General features: G+C 38.4%; 1 protein-coding gene across 1 annotated transcript; it reads left to right on the top strand.

The window, feature by feature from the left end:
• Window positions 1-6,071: 6,071 nt before the first annotated feature.
• Window positions 6,072-16,099, top strand: LOC101348798 (histone H2A.V). The gene is made up of 5 exons (XM_004386100.3): window positions 6,072-6,256; window positions 10,506-10,583; window positions 12,873-12,986; window positions 14,966-15,095; window positions 15,766-16,099. Exons 1-5 carry the CDS (start codon window positions 6,254-6,256, stop codon window positions 15,825-15,827), a joined length of 387 nt encoding a protein of 128 aa, XP_004386157.1. The 5' UTR covers window positions 6,072-6,253; the 3' UTR covers window positions 15,828-16,099.
• Window positions 16,100-16,661: the final 562 nt, after the last annotated feature.

Here is a 16,661-nt window from a genome sequence, read left to right as displayed (position 1 = left end):
AAATCATAGATGAAATTAAAAAATTCCTATAATCAAACAAGAATGAAAACACAACATACCAAAACCTTCAGGACACAGCAAAGGTCAATTTATAGCAATAAACACACCAAAAAAAAAAAAAAAAACCTCCCCAAATCAAAACATTAGCCCAACAACTTGAACAAATAGAAAGAGAACAGCAAAAGAAGCCCACAGTCACCAGAAGAAAGGAAATAATAAAGATTAGAGCAGAAATAAATGAAACGAGAACAGAAAAACAATAAAAAGAATCAACAAGACCAGAAGTTAGTTCTCTGAAAGGATCAATAAAATCACACCACTTACCAAACTGACAAAAGAAAAGCATGAGGGGGCCTAATATACAGCATAAATAGAATACCAAACATAACTAAAAATGTACAAACAGCAGAAGATGAACAAGATAAAAAGGACCTCCTAAAAATTAAACATTTATGATCATCAAAAGACTTCTCCAAAACAGTAAAAAGAGGACCTACACACTGGGAAAAAATTTTTGGCTATGACATATCTGATAAGGGTGTAATCTCTAAAATTTATAGAAAACTTCAACACCTCAACAACAAAAAGACAAACAATCCAGTTAAAAAATGGGCAAAGCGTATGAACAGACACTTCACAAAAGAAGACATTCAGGTGGTTAACAAACACATGAAGAATTGCTTGCAATCATTAGCCATTAAAAACCAAAAACCAAACCTGTTGCTGTTGAGTCAATTCCAACTCATAGAGATGGCTAATCAAAACTGCAACGAGATACCATCTCACCCTGACAATAATGGCACAAATAAAAAAAAAAAATAACACATGTTGACAAGGGTGTGGGGAGATTGGAACTCTTACATGCAGCTGGTGGGAATGTAAAATGGCACAGCCACTATGGAAGAAGGTATGGTGCTTCCTTAAAAAGCTAGAAATAGAAATACCAGTGTCACAACACAATCTGTGCATAAATTTTTTAATGAGAAACTAATTTGCACAGTAAACTTTTACCTAAAACACAATAAAATTAAAAAAAAAAAAATCATATGACCCAGCAATCCCACTCCTAGGTATACCCTAAAGAAATAAGAGCTGTGACACGAATAGACATATGCACACCCATGTTCATTGCAGCATTATTCACAATAGCAAAAAGATGGAAACAACCTAGGTGCCCATCAATAGAAGAATGGATAAACAAACTGTGGTATATACACATAATGGAATACTACACAATGATAAAGAATAATAATGAATACACAAAACATCTCACAACATGGATGAATTTGGAGGACATATATGCTGAATGAAGTAGTCAATTACAAAAAGACAAATACTGTATGAGACCACTATTATAAAAAAACAAGAAAAGGTTTACACATAGAAAAAATACATATATTCTTGATGGCTACCAGGGACATAAGGGGGAGGGAGGGAAAATTACTAACTAGATAGAAGACACGTGTTAATATTGGTGAAGGGAAGGCAATACACAATATGGGAGAAGTCAGCATAGCATGCCCAAGGTAAAGGAAGACACCGAGAAGAACACAAGAATAAAGGGCAACTACAGTAACTACAATAACATAGACAATCCTGCAACAATAGTATCAACAAACAATAATTTATGAATGGATACATAGGTAGATAGGTATGCTAAAGAGGTGTGGGAGGGTATAAGGGAGAACACCCACCTTGCAGATATAGGTTTGGTTGTGGATATTTCTACATACATAATCGTTGGTGCTGCATGTGTATTAATACAGACAACAGAGTACATAAGGGCCACAGTTATGGAAACTTCTTAGACATAACCAAACACCTTGAAGGACGAATTTCCTAGGCTTGAAGTTGAAGGACCATAGACTTGGTGGAAATCTACATCAACTGGCACAACACAGTTCATGAAGAATGTTCTGTATCCTACTTTATCTACGTCAGCTGGCACAACATAGCTCATGAAGACAATGTTCCGCGTCCAGCTTTGGTGAGTAGTGTCTGGGGTCTTAAAAGCTTGTGAGCGGCCATCTAAGATACAACTATTGTCTCTTCCTGTCCAGAGCAAAGGAGAGTGAAGAAAACCAAAGATTCAAGGGAGCAATTAGTCCAAATGACTAATGGACCACATGAACCACAGTCTACATGACCCTGAAACCAGAAAAACTAGACAGTGCCCAGCTACCACTAATGACCGCTGTGACTGGGCTTAAAAGGAGCCAATCCCAGAGGCAGAGGGGGACCTCACTACCATCAGGAAGAAGAGCTGGAAGCAGAGCACATCTTTTGGACCCAAGTTTCCTGCACTGAGAACCTCCTAGACCAAGGAGACAGAGAGAGCTATAACACTGAAGACAGCACAAGACTGGCAGGCTAGGCTCACTGACCCATGGAAGGAGAGAGCAGAGCACCTTTGGGCAAGAGGCTTCCTGGAGGACTGGGGTGCCTCTGGGTACTTATCAACAGAGCTAAAGAGCTTTGTAACATTTGCAGAGACCAGTCCCAAGCGGGACCCCAGGCCAAGAGCAAGGGCCCATGCCAAGAGCACGGGCCTGGTGGCAGCAGCCGAAAAGAAGCTGTCCTGATCGAAGAATTGTCTCCTGAGCTGTTACTGTTACTCCCAAGTTGATCCTGATTCTCAATTGTAACCTGTCATTTCCCTAATAAACCCTGTAGTCGTGAGTATGGTCTGTGAGTTCTGTGTGGCCATTCCAATGAATTAACGAACCCGGTAGAGAAGTAGCGAGTGCCATGGGATGGACGGCTGGTATCAGAATTGGTAAAAAGGTTAGGGAGTGGAGAAATGTCTGTCCCCCACCTCATAGGAATCAGCTTTGGGCTGATGTTGGTCTTGATTCTCCTCTCTCCCCCTGAAGTTAGAAGAGGTCTGACATCACACCATTTTTACACAGGTAGAAGCTGAAACGGAGGACTGTTTCAAGCAGAGGCAAAAGTGTGTGCAAAGGCAATATGGAGTTTAGAGTGTGGTAGGGGATAACAAGAGATGAAATGAGTAGGACCAGAAAATGTAGGACCTTCTGAGGCCATGCTAAGGATTTGGATTTTGTCCTAATGTCAATTAGGTTTAAGGAAAATGATAATAAAATTTGTTTAAAAAGAGGAGACCGTGGATCGAAGGAAGACAAGAATAGGGACAGGGACATTAATTAAAGGCTTTTGCAGTAATTCAGGTGAGAAATGAAAAGGACTAAACTGAAGCAGTAGTAACAGAGATATACCAAAAAAAGCCACATTTGAGATATTCAGGAAATAGATGTGGTTAAGAGGGAGCTGTTTAGAATTATGCAGCCACACTAGCCTTCTTTCAGTTCCTTCATAGTGACAAGTCTTTCTCACGTCGGGGACTTTTACACATGCTCTTTCTTCTTCACGGAACACTCCCCTACTCCATCTAAATTATATTTCCTCTACTTCTTTCTCTCAAAGCACCCTGTTCTTTTCCTTCAACACTTATAATTCACATATTTGTGTGTCTACTTCTTTAACATGTGACTCCTGCTGTAGAGGGCCATGAGACCATGTCTATGATGCTAACCACTGAATCTCCAGTACCTAGCATAGTGCCTGCCAACAGTAAGTAGTCAGCGATTTGTTGAAGGAATGAATGGATAACTCACAGGTTTATGCCTTGGTAGACTGGTACACTGGGATAGAAACACAAAAAGAGGTGTAGGAATTGACAATGGCTATTGCTTACTGGGAGCCCTGGTGGTGCAGTGCTTAAGAGCGTGGCTGCTAACCCAAAGCTCGGCAGTTCGAATCCACCAGCCGCTCCTTGGAAACCCTATGGGGCAGTTCTACTCTGTCCTGTAGGGTTGCTATGAGTTGGAATCAACTCGACGGCAACGGGTTTGTTTTTTCGGTATTGCTTACTGCCACCACCAATCTGTCAGTTTGTCCTACTGTGAAGGCTTGCATGTTGCTATGATGCTACTGGTATTTCAAATACCAGCAGGATCACACATGTGGACAGGTTTCAGTGGTGCTTCCAGATTAAGACAGACTAGGAAGAAAGGCCTGGTGATCTACTTCCAAAAATCAGTCAATGAAAACTGGATCACAACAGGATATTGTCTGGTATAGTGCTAAAAGATAAGCCCCCTTAGCTTGGAAGGCACTCAAAATACACAATGGCTGCAACAATGGATTCGAGCATACCAATTATTGTGAAGACGACGTGCAACCCGACAACGTTACATTCTGTTGTACATGGTGTTGCCATGAGTTGGAGTCCACTCAACAGCAACTAATAACAATTGCTTGCTGAATTAACTCCAAGCCCTTCTACCTAGTTTTCATGTTCTTCATTAATCTAGGCATGTCTTGCTCCAGTCCTTCCGCTGGGCACTCCTTGCTCACACTTGTCTATGCCTTCACTCATATTTTTCTAAACTCTTATTTAGAAGCTCACCTTCTTCACTTTCTTGAATTGAAAAGTTATCTTTTCTCAAAGATTCACTTTCCCAAAGATGCTTCCTCTGATGAAGTGTGACTCCAAAGCTACAGTCCATGTCAGAAGAAAGATAATTCAAACTTTTGGACTGGTTATTGCCTACCTGGTGATAAATGTCAGAAATGGTAGGCTGAGAAAATACCATCACTAGGATGAAATTGCCATGAAAACAGGAACTTTGTTTTGTTCGCTATTGAATCCCCAGTACTTAGCGCATAAACCAAACCTGTTGCTGCTGAGTCTGTATCAACCCTATAGGACAGAGCAGAACTGCCCCGTAGGGTTTCCAAGGAACTCTTGGTGGATTCGAACTGCGGACCTCTTGGTTAAGCAGCCAAGCTCTTAACCACTGCACCACCAGGGCTCCACCTAGTGCACAGTCTGTGTGTAATACCTTAAAAGAATTAAAAACCGTTATGAATTAAAGCAAACATTTAAGGATGTGGGCTTGTATCCTGGTTATTAGCTGTGATCTTAGGCAAATGACTAAACTCGTCTAAGCCTATTCCTTCAGCTGTGAAATGGAATTGCATCTCACAGAAAGGCAGTTAATACAGATGTTGGGCCTTTTTTTTTAATCTGTGGATTTTTTGTTGTATAAAAATATATTTAACGCAAACTGCCATTTTAACCATTTTCAACTGCACAATTCAGTGGCAGTATAACCATATTCACAATGTTGTGTAACCATCACCCCTATTTGTTTCCAAACGTTGTCAACCCAAACAGAAGGGCCTTTTTAAACTGTGGAAACAGGCCATGAAAGGAAGAACCCTCACAAGAGCGCGTACTGTATGTCAGGTGGATTCACAAAAATTATTTAACTTTTACAACAGGTTTAACGGGAAAATTAATTCCATTCTGCAGCTCTTCGTTTTTCAGTCGGGAGTGTCCCCCAACTTTTAATTTAATGACAGAAGGAAACAAAGCAAAGCTAAAGAGGCGAAGCGAAACCTTGCCAAGGATTAACGCCCCGGGGCTAAGGCGATAACCATCCGCTCCGCGGGGTGGTGGTGGGGATAACAATCAGTAAAGTAAAACAGAAGAACTGCGGATTAAGGATAAGGATCTTCCAATCTTGAAAACCAGGACCCCTACAACTTCTGGCTTAGACTACGAAATCCCAAGAGTCTTTGTGTGAAACCGCCACAAAAGCGACCTCCGACAGCCAACTCTTTCCCAAACAAGTCCCGTAACCCATAGAACCGACACCGAGAATAGGCGGGAAAGCCACAAACACCTCAAATCGCCCCACCCATCGGCTAATCTTGCCGTCGTTCACAGCGGCCCGCCTACCTTGCTCGCGATCGATGTTTTCATTGGCCCTCTTCCATCAAGCGTCCGTTCTCATTGGCTAATTCTTCTGTTCGTCCGGCTCTGGCGCGTGGATCTCGCGCACAAACCCGTCGGTGTTGGGGCTAGAGGCCCCGCCTTCGCGTACCGTGTGCAAAACCAAACAGCCGTTACGGAGGAGGTGGAGGGGGGCGGCGTCAGGTTAGAAGGAGGCGCGCGATTGGGCAGCCATCCGGGTTCAAACCAGTAAGACGAGCTGGCATTGGCGGGGGCGGTGCGAAGAGGGCCTCGGGTTATTGTCTGGTGCTTCGGCGGTGGCGGCGGCGACTGCGGCAGAGGCGGTGGTTGGTGTTGCGATAGTGGTCTCGGAGGCGGCTCGAGAGGGGGGAGCAGGTGCGGCGCGCGCGGCCGAGTGGAGGCAGAGTCGGCGCCGCGTCCGAGCGGACCGGGTGGAAGCAGCGCAGCGCGTCCAGGAGCAGCGCCGAGACCATGGTAAGGGCCAGAGCGGGGCCGCGTCTTCCCGCCTCGGCCCCGGAGCTGCGGGGCAGGTGTCATGGGCGCTTCCAGGGCCGCAGGCGTCGGACGCGGTCCGGCGATGCCTGGTCTTTCCGCGCTGGCCCGCGGCCGCTACCTGTTGGGCATAGAGATTCCTGCGCGTCCGGCCGCGGGACTGCATCCCAACTAAGCGCCTCACCACGCCTACTGGAGGGTTGCCGCGTATCCTCTTAATTTCAAACTGGAAGCGCCAAAAACCGGCGACGTGCCGGGTTCCGGGGGGGAACCGCGCTCTCCGACCGCCCGGCTGTGGGCGTTTCGGTGAAAGTTTGCCCGGGTAGAGATGACCAGCTCAGTGGTTGCATCGTGCCTGAAGTTGGCTCACGCCAGCTGTAAAGCAGTGTGTTTAGTCCCCACTCTAGAGACATTTCATGCGAGTAGAATAGGTCTGCCCTGGCGGGAGTTGCTTGTTTCCGAAGCTGAAAGACGCTCGCGTCACTAAAGGACTTTTTACTGCACGTCTGGAAAGGAGGAGGAAGTTAGGAACGATCAAACAGCTTAACTTGGTTTTGAAATGCACAAACAAGTGTTTGGTCTTTAAGGTGTGAATTCCTGCAGAAAATGAGGTCAAACAGCATAGCACTTTAGAAGTCTTACGTAATGTGTTACGTAATCTTTTTTGGAATAAATTTGAGATTTTCTGGGAAAGATGGGCTTATACTTGTGGTTTTTGAGCTAGAAAGAATGGCTTTATAAAGGAGAACTGTATAAATGATTTGCTCTAGGTTATTGAATAGATTTGGGATGAACGCCCATATCTTTCTCTCCTGCAGTTTGCGTTTTTCACTATACAAGAGTCTGTCTTTGACCTTGCTATGAATTTTCCATCTTAAATGATCCATTTTTATTCTAAAACTCAGATCTCTGTAAGAAAAAACTGTCTTTTAAAAAACGAAAGTGAATAAAACTTCAGCCCTATTCTAAAGTTGAGGAAAGGAGAAAGTGCTAAAGGATAAACTATGCATTGTATCAGAGATACTGTAGAGATAGTAATGCTGATGTTATGAAATCTTACTTATGTTGGTATTCCTGCTTTACGCATACTGTCTTAAGACAGCTAACTTCAACCGGAGCTGCCTGTTTAAGTTAAGCCCAGGCTGTCATCCCTCACAGTGTGGATAGTATTAGATGATTAGTCTTGTACTTGATATGACAGGTGTGGAATTTAACAGACATAACACTTAACTGCAAACAGATTGGCCAATCAAGAGGACAAAAATTTTGGTTATTGGAAAATTCTCAAGTCTTAGAAGAGACCTGGTGGATAATTGCACCCAACTGCTGTACAATTTATAGTTTACAATTATTGTACAGTGCTCTGTAGTAAAGTACTTCCTTCACAAATTCAGGCACAGATTACATCTAATCTATAAATTAATTTGCTCAAACTGATGATTTTCATAATCCTTGCGGGTTTTTAGGATGTTTCTCATTAATCTCTATATATTTGTCATCCATTAGCCAGTAGCTAAAAATGTAAAAGTATTAATGTAAGCTAAAAAATATAGGAGGCATCATTCTTGATTTTTCTCAGTGGATCTAATTGCGTCCTGTTTAAGATTTTAAGCTTAAGAAGTGAGCATATACCTATTACACTAATATGAAAACACCCAATTTTCAAATTTTTCTGAAATGTAGTCCAACTTTCTCTGTATATATATTTTCCAAGAGGCTTAACCCAGGTTAATACTAATTCAATTCTTAGAATAAAAAAATTTATATTGCTGTTTTGTTAGTCATCAATTAAATTAAAACGATTGAGCAAATTTGGGAGGGTGTGTATATATAGAGTTTGAGAGCGTTACGAAGAGAAAGTAATTATCCAATTTATTATACAATTTTATGTTCAGACAGATTTGATACCATGAAATTTTTTTTTTTTTTTTTTTTTTTAAGAAATACATCTGAGGTCTCATTAACTTGGACATTGTCATTTAATTTTGTAAATAAGCTTGTATGGTTATTTTCTTAAAAAACCAAATAGATAAAGCAGCAAATATGGCAGATTAGAGACAGTAAGAGTAAAATTGCTTTAAGCAGAGTACTTAGAGTATAAATTGGGAAGCCTGGGGAGTTTTGCAGTTAGTTGGTGACTTTTCATTAATCAGTAGTTGTTAAGTTTGTTTCGTAGTGTCTGGGGTCTTAAAAACTTGCAAGCTGCTGTCCAAGGCACAACAATTGGTCAGTATTTGCCTGGAGCAGCAGAGGAAGAAGGAGAGTCAGGAATAGGAGGAGGAAATGGAATGTGTGGCTAATTGCCTCCACGAACAACTGCCTCCTTTGCCATGAGACCAGAAGACCTGGATGGTGCCCAGCTACCATTACTGAACATTTTGACCAAAGATTTCTATAGAAGAATCCTGATCAAAAGGGGAAAAATGGCAGAACAAAATTTCACATTCTCATGGAATCCAGATTTTCTGGAGCCATGGAGGCTGGATGAACCCCAAAACTATTGCCCTAAAATCATCTCTAAACCTTAAACGAAAAATATCCCCTGACATCTTCTTAAAATCCAAACAGTAGTTTAACTTAACTAGTAAAGAATGTCTGCCTTTAGCATTGTGCTCTTTTAAGATCTGTCTATATGGGATCAAATTGACAACAGCATCTCAAAACATTAGAAAGGAAATTTAGGAGGCAATTAGTTTATGTTAAAGTGGGAGGAACAACTCAGGAAAGGAGAGTGAGAATGGTTGTACAACTAGGAAGGTAATGTCACTGAATTGTGCATGTAGAAACTTGAATTAGCGTATGTTTTTGCTGTGTATATTCTCAACAACAACAAAAATAAAATTGAAATAATAATAAGTAGTTCTTATTTCCTAATCCTGTCAGAAAGATGATAATTATTATTTTAGACTCATGGACCATTTAAGAGTTTTTTTTTACTGTTTTATGCTAGAGCAAATTGAGATGAAGAGATTTCTTTGAGGAATAGGTGAGAATATATTGCTGATTTGTCTTGTATAGGTATATAGTCAGAAATTGTTAAACTGTATGAGGCATCCTGTTAAAAATCTAGAGATTGTCACTTCTCTTGGTTAAACTTCAATCAGTCACTTGCTAAATTGTTTCGTGTATGAAAAAGAATATAAATTAGTGTCTAAGCTTTTTTTTCCTGTCTCTGATACCTCCCAAAGCAGTTTTTTTTTTCTTTTCCCCATATGATTTTGAGAAATAGAACATTAAATTCACTGACTCATGCAATTAGGGAACACTACATGGTTGATTTTAGCTTAAGACTTAAGATTGTTTTTAAGGGAAGCATTGCAAAGGTATACCATTTCGAAGCTTATCCTCTACTTTGAAAATACAGATCCTGAAAGAGCTAGCCAATTTTGTATGCTAGTTGTTTTTTTTTTTTCCTTTTTAACTAGGCCTTTTACAGTGGAAAAATAGATTTAAATGTAAAATCAAACAGTGCATAAGTGAAAATCAGTTTCCTGCTCATATCATATCCTTAGTATTCCCTGCCTGTAGGCAAATCCCTCCTAGAAATATGTGTACACACATACTCTATATAACCCACTTTTACACAAACGAGCTCACCACACTTGCACGCACCTCGCCTTTTTCACTTAGAAATATGTTCTGTGGGTTGTTCCATAACAACACATTTATCTATAAGTACCTCATTTGTTGAAATGGCTACATAATAGTCTTTGCCTTCATATACCATGGTTTAATTAGCCACTCTGCTAGTGGACATTAAGGTTACTTGAGAAATATTTATTTTCCGTCAATTTAAAGTAGTATTTTTTAAATCCCTTCAGTAGAAAGTTTGAAGGTCTCTTTCCCTCCCCACCCCCAAATAAGAGACTTTTTTTCTCTCAGAAGAGATTAAGTCCTAAATATTTCTGTGGGAATAATATATGTTATGTTGACATTTAAAGTTATTTCATTATGAAATACTTCTGGGCGTCTTAAAAGTTATATTGACTTGATCAAGATTTTTCGATCTGAAAATTGGGAAATATGTTCAGATTTCTAGAAATCTCAAATTTTAAATAGGTGTTTAAGGTTGACTTAATATAAGTGATGGAATCAAATGTATATTTACAAATGAGAAAAGCAATAACCTAGATTTTCTTAACCACCAAAAGTAAAGCTAGAAGAAATTTTGTTTCCTGAATATTTTGAAATAGCGTTTTCAACCCTTCATCAGAAGCTTTTTTTCATCTAGGCTGGAGGCAAAGCTGGAAAAGACAGTGGAAAGGCCAAGGCTAAAGCAGTATCTCGTTCACAAAGAGCTGGACTACAGGTAATATATCTATGTTGTAATAGTTCATTGATAAAATTAGTTTGTTTACTGTTGCAATTCACAACCCATAGACGTGTCATTAATTACAAAGATATATTTGCAGTACCACTACTTTTAGTAATGGGATTGATTGGTCAAGACTTAAATCGTAAAGCATCTATCTTTAATTTGTCTTCCCTTCTTTCAAACAAGAGCCAGTTGTTGAAAGGTCTTAATTTGGTAATTTAGTTCTACTAAAATCTGTTACTTCTAGATTATAATTACGTTCTTCGTTCTTTTGTAAGTTGTATTATATTGAAGTGAGTAAGCTGTAGTTTTTCTTTTAAAGAAGGTATTTGTAATGGTGCAGTAACTTTTAGGATGAGAAAATTTTTGAGAGTAGTGAACTCTGCCTTAGTTCTCTAAATATTTCCCTAATAGCCTCAGTTTTAGACTGAGTGATCTACTCAAGACCACTAAATATCTTCAAACTTCACATATATTTGAGTCGATGCAACTTTAATCTACAAACTTGAAATTTTCTGGGTGAGTGAGAATTATTTCCTATGTAAATAGGCTGAGTTTTAACCTGTTGGCAGTGGTGAGCCATTGCTAGTTTTTTATTTAAGTGGTACTAAAAAGAAGGGGAATGAGAACTTATTCTTGATGTGTACGTTCTTGATTTTAGGGCACCATGTAAATTTTCAATTAGAATTTATTAGACGTGCATTTAATATGAAGAGGGAGATGTGAGGTAGATGTAGGAGACAATTGCAGTGGTTTAGATATAGGGTAATATATACTGGAACAGAGTGGGTTGGATAGGAATGGAAAGCATATGTGTGCAGAAAATGGGAGGGAGAGGTAGAGGGTTGAGAAGGAAGTTAAGACTAGGTCAAAAAGAGGAAACTGTAAAGCTTAGAACCTAAGTGACAAAAGTTTGTAGTAGGGACAAATTATGAGATGATAAATTTGAGTCTTTTTTTTTTTTTTTTTTTTTTTAAGTTCCATGAGAACGTCCACATGAAAATGTCCAAAACTTGCAGATATGAGTCCAGCTTTTCAAGAGAAGTGATAGAATTACAGATTTGAAATCCTTTCTGTAAAATTGATAGTTCTTGCTGTGGGTGAGTTTCCTAACCACAGGAGAGGGACACGAGAACATGGTGGACTCTTCAGAAACACATGGTTTTGGAGTCACAGAAAAAGACTGTGCAGTATCAAAGTTAGTGTTAGAACTATATATAATCTCTGAAGCCTAATAATTTTTTTTTTTTTTTTTGAGATCCTACTCTGTGCCAGACAACATGGCAGTCACCGAGGATGCAGAGGGGAATAAGGCGTGGATCCTGCTCTTATGGAGCTCATAGTCAATTAGGGAAGAGATATTAAACTCAAATTCTCATGCTTTTTCTCCTTATTGATGAGATCTGAAAAGTGGCTAATAGATTTGGTAATTAAAATGTCAACTTCTGGCCTTCAAGAGTAGTTTAACAGAAGCCAAGTTTGGGTTGGGTAATAAGAAAATAAGGGTTTCAGGATTTGTTTTTAAATTTTGACTTTGGAAAGGAAATAGATATCTACTAGGCCATAACTGGAAGTAATTATCATAGACATGTATAGAATTTTTTAAGTTAGATGTGCAGAAGGAACCATTGGAAAGGGAGTAATTGGTGGGGCAATAAAGGAATGAGGAAATGCCATAAGAAATTTGTTGCTAGTAGTTAAGGGCTCAGACAAATGGGATAGGGTACTTTGGAAATGAGAAAGTACCTTTTCACTTAGAAAGTAGAAGGGAAGAGTAGCAATGAGAGAATGGTCATGATTTTTCTTAGATACCAGGTCACCTCTTAGAGAAAGAAGAATGAAATTAGAGGCCTAAGGAAGGAATGTAGTTGAGGTTCAGAATAGCATGTGGCTATTATATTAAGTAACTAATCAAATATGAGATAATTATTGAGACGTGGAATGTCCAGTTGACATTCCATGTTATATTGAAACTCCATATTATGCAGAAGTTAATTCATAATATCTTGTGGGGTTATTTCTTTAAAAAAAAATCTTGCTGTATCCTTAGGAGGGCAAAAGCAGGCATTAAGATTTGGGGCTAATTCCTAGGATATAAATACAGGCCCCAGGAACTGTTAGTTGCTAAGTAGATTTGTTTTCAAATATGTATAAAGCAAAGTTTTTCATTATTTCATACTTTATCCGTATTAATTTATCTTTTATTAAATTTAAGAATAAATTTTAATGTTTTATTATTGAAAATTTAAGTACTTCCCACTTAAAAGACAATTTCTGTTTTAGTTTCCAGTGGGCCGTATCCACAGACACTTGAAGACTCGTACCACAAGCCATGGAAGGGTTGGTGCCACTGCTGCAGTGTATAGTGCTGCGATTCTAGAGTATCTCACTGCTGAGGTTTGTGGGGGAAATCTCTGTTGTATACCTGAATCCCAAATGTGTTGGACTGAATGGCTGAAACCCATAGATTGTATTTCAGAAATGACATATATGCTAGTTGGTTTATTTCAGTAGTGGCTTAAGGTGTATCCTGTTGGCCTCTTACCCAGCGCCAATGTCATAAAGAATGCTGGCATGCCCAAAGGTAAAGCGAGGGTCAAAACCATGGTTTTACATGACCTGACCAAAGAATATAAGATGATTTAAATACTGGTGCAAGTTAAATGAGCTCTGAAGTATGCATATAATCAATAGGTGATATTCGTGAAGTTAACAACGTAACCTATTAGTTATAAAGATTTGGGGTGGGGTAAAGGTTTGCCAGAGTGATAGATTAAAAAAAAAATCACAAATATATGATGACATAAAAGTTAAAAAGACTTAATCCTTTTCTTTCTGTGCATGACCATAAGTACAAAATGCTCTGTCTTACTCGGTTTGACATGAGGAAGATAAATTAATTGAGCAGCAGTTCTTAATTCTTGGATTCTGGGCCACCACTTTTCCCGTCCCTACCTCTCCTGAGGAAAACGAATGGAAACCATGAAACTCCTTGAGCTATTCCAGGAAAGAGAAATAATTTCAGTTGTAAGCAAGTCAAGTGGTAGAGATAGCCAACCTGGTAGAAACAGAGGAAGGATCTTATTAAGCAAAGGTATGGTTGTGAGCTAGCCTGGAGACTTTAGATTTAACTTGTATGTTAATTATCACCATCATTTTGTTAAACTTACAAGTTATTTGTGTCCTGTTGAACGTTTAACATTGAATTACAGGTACTTACACTTTGGTATGTCATGCACAAAGGGTTTTGTTGTGGCACTGTAGTAACAGTTAAGAACCTTTTTCCCCCTTTCTCCCTTTTAGTCTTAAACCAGTTCTTATTTGTTTAGATGTAGACTTTTAAGACACGTGTGCAATTTTGGTCACTATATTTGAGGTGTATTCTGACTTAGAATTTTGAAGCCCCATCTAAACAGCTTAACTGAACAGAAGATATTATTTATCTTTTAGATTTTTGATGAAAATTTTTTAGGTTAAGATTAGACAGTACATTTTTTCCAGACATTTAAGTTTACTAGAGGTAGAGAAAATACTGAACTCTAAGCCAGGAGTTTTAGATCAGGGTAATCACTTCTCAGCCTTGGCTTTATACTAGAATTGCTTGGGGAGCTTTCAAAAAACACTGATGCCCAGCCTTACCCCACACCAATCACAGTCTCTGATTCTCTGGTGTTTTTAAAACTCAACAGTTGATTCTAATGTATATCCAGGGTTACTACTATATTTAAATGAGGAGGCTCTGTGGGGTTATTTTTGTATTACTTACATTAAAGATTCTGTAATGCCAGTATAGTTTATAGAGTCAAAAAACAAAAATGCAATTGAATAGCCAGTTGGGACTTTACAATTCCTCTAGTTCAAAATTCCCATTATAGAGTAAAGGACTTCTACCTTATTGCCTACATATTATAGGGCCCACTGATGTTAAAAACTGTTCATAAGTTATGTAAAAATGACTAATACATTTTTTTAAAAATTTTCTAGCAGTGTCAAGAATTAAATTTTAGCCATTAAGGGCTGTGCAAAAATAGACTGCATGGATATAAAAATGCATGATTTTTCTAAACATTCACATTTGTAATTTAGAATCACATTTAGTATTATCTCTTGTCCTTATCTTTAATTTCTTTTTATATAATAATAGGTTTTTTATCAAGTTTTTAGCTCTGTTGCAGAAAACAAATACAAAACGGATCAAATGAAATAATACACTTTTGAGAGTGAAAAGCATTATAGAAATACAAGAAAGAAAAATGTGTGTATACTTTGTATGCTGCATATATAGATACTGTAGTGATCTTTTTAGCTATAATTGGGAATATACACTGAATTTTTATAAACTACATCATTCAGTATTTCATGGATGCTCTTTGTAGGTACTGGAGCTGGCAGGTAATGCTTCTAAGGATCTCAAAGTAAAGCGTATCACTCCACGTCACTTGCAGCTCGCAATCCGTGGTGATGAAGAGTTGGATTCTCTTATCAAGGCTACCATAGCTGGGGGTGGTATGTATTACCTTTTGAGCCTAGAGTGTTACTGGTGTTTCTAACTAATACATAATTCAGATCAGTGATCAATTTTGAATGGCTAACTAGAAAGTATATAAACTTTAATTCTCTTGGTGTTAAGTCTGTTATGATTCTAAGCCTTTTCATTATACTGAATAAATGTTTCTTCTTGTAGCTGTATATAATGCTGTTTTTATTCTTAGTAAGTTCTTTGTCCAGGTTTCGTATATGATACTGAAAGCCTGATGTTTGAAATATTTTCCATACCCTTTAAACCATGTTTGAAAAATGATCGTGAGAAGTTGCTTAATAATATTCTTGAAAGGGATGAGAGATTCAAATGGGTTTGGATTAGGAGAAGATGTAAGCTGGCGGTTCTTTATCTTTTCTGCATCCCAGACCCCTTGGAGAATCTGATGGGAGCTGTGGTTTCTCTTCTTAGAAAATGCACATACCTTTGCATACAGTTTTAGAGGGAGTCGTAGACTGCTGGGGAAGAGGAAAAGGACTTAGTATAGATACTTCAACAGAGTCAGAATGTGGAAAAGGGATTTTTCTTTATTTATTTTATTTTTTTGTATAATTACTCTTTTGCTTGAGGCACTAAAATGTTAAGATACAGCCAGCTTTAAAAGTTTATAATAATATTATTTTTATCTCATTCTAGGTGTGATCCCTCACATCCACAAATCTCTGATTGGAAAGAAGGGACAGCAAAAAACTGCTTAGAGAGTTGTTTTAACCAGCCCTATTCCTCCCTGTCATTGTACTGTAACTGGGACAGAAAAAATAATGGGGATATGTGGAATTTTTAAAACAGTTAAATGGAAAAGCATAGACAATTACTGTAGACATCATACAAGAAGCATTTGTATGTTCTTAGATTCAAAGTTTGATAAAAGTATCTTTTCATGTGGTAACAATTGTGTGTTGATTGGCTAGGTTTCTCCCATGTGTTTTATACAGAAATAGAATTGATAAACCATTTTTTACAAAATTAATTTGTCTCAAAACTGTTCTGTTTGTGATGTATTGGAAAGATTTTACTCAGACTTTGAAACTTTTTTAAATCTCAAATTGGTTATCATATTTAGAATAATCTTAAATTAGGAGTATAGCTTCATGATTAAATACAATATTTCATTGAATCTAAGATGCTGTCAATTGGAATATGCACCATTATTTTATATGCCACTAAGAAAGGAAAAACTCTGCCAATTAAACCATGATATGCCATAATTATGAGACACATCCCAATTTCAGAGATGTTGGAATGTGAGAAAATGTACATTCAGGATTGATGAGGTAGGATAGGACATTTATTTATTTATTGAGCACTTACCATGTCCCAGGTCCCATGCTAAGTACTTTTTCCATGCTTAACCTCATACCATTGAATTAAATTTTTATTCCCCCCATCCCCCATTTTATAGATATGAAACCTGAGGCTTATTAAAATTAAGTTTTTGTCAAAAAACTTTCATCTAGTAGCTAGAAAATGGCAGAGCTAGGATTCAGACCTAGATTTATCTGACTCCAGAGCCCATACTGTTACCTGGAGTT

This window comes from Trichechus manatus, unplaced genomic scaffold (genome assembly GCF_000243295.1).
Source record: "Trichechus manatus latirostris isolate Lorelei unplaced genomic scaffold, TriManLat1.0 scaffold00155, whole genome shotgun sequence".
In the NCBI taxonomy this organism is placed as follows: Eukaryota; Metazoa; Chordata; class Mammalia; order Sirenia; family Trichechidae; genus Trichechus; species Trichechus manatus.
This window is presented reverse-complemented; position numbering and strand designations above follow the sequence as displayed.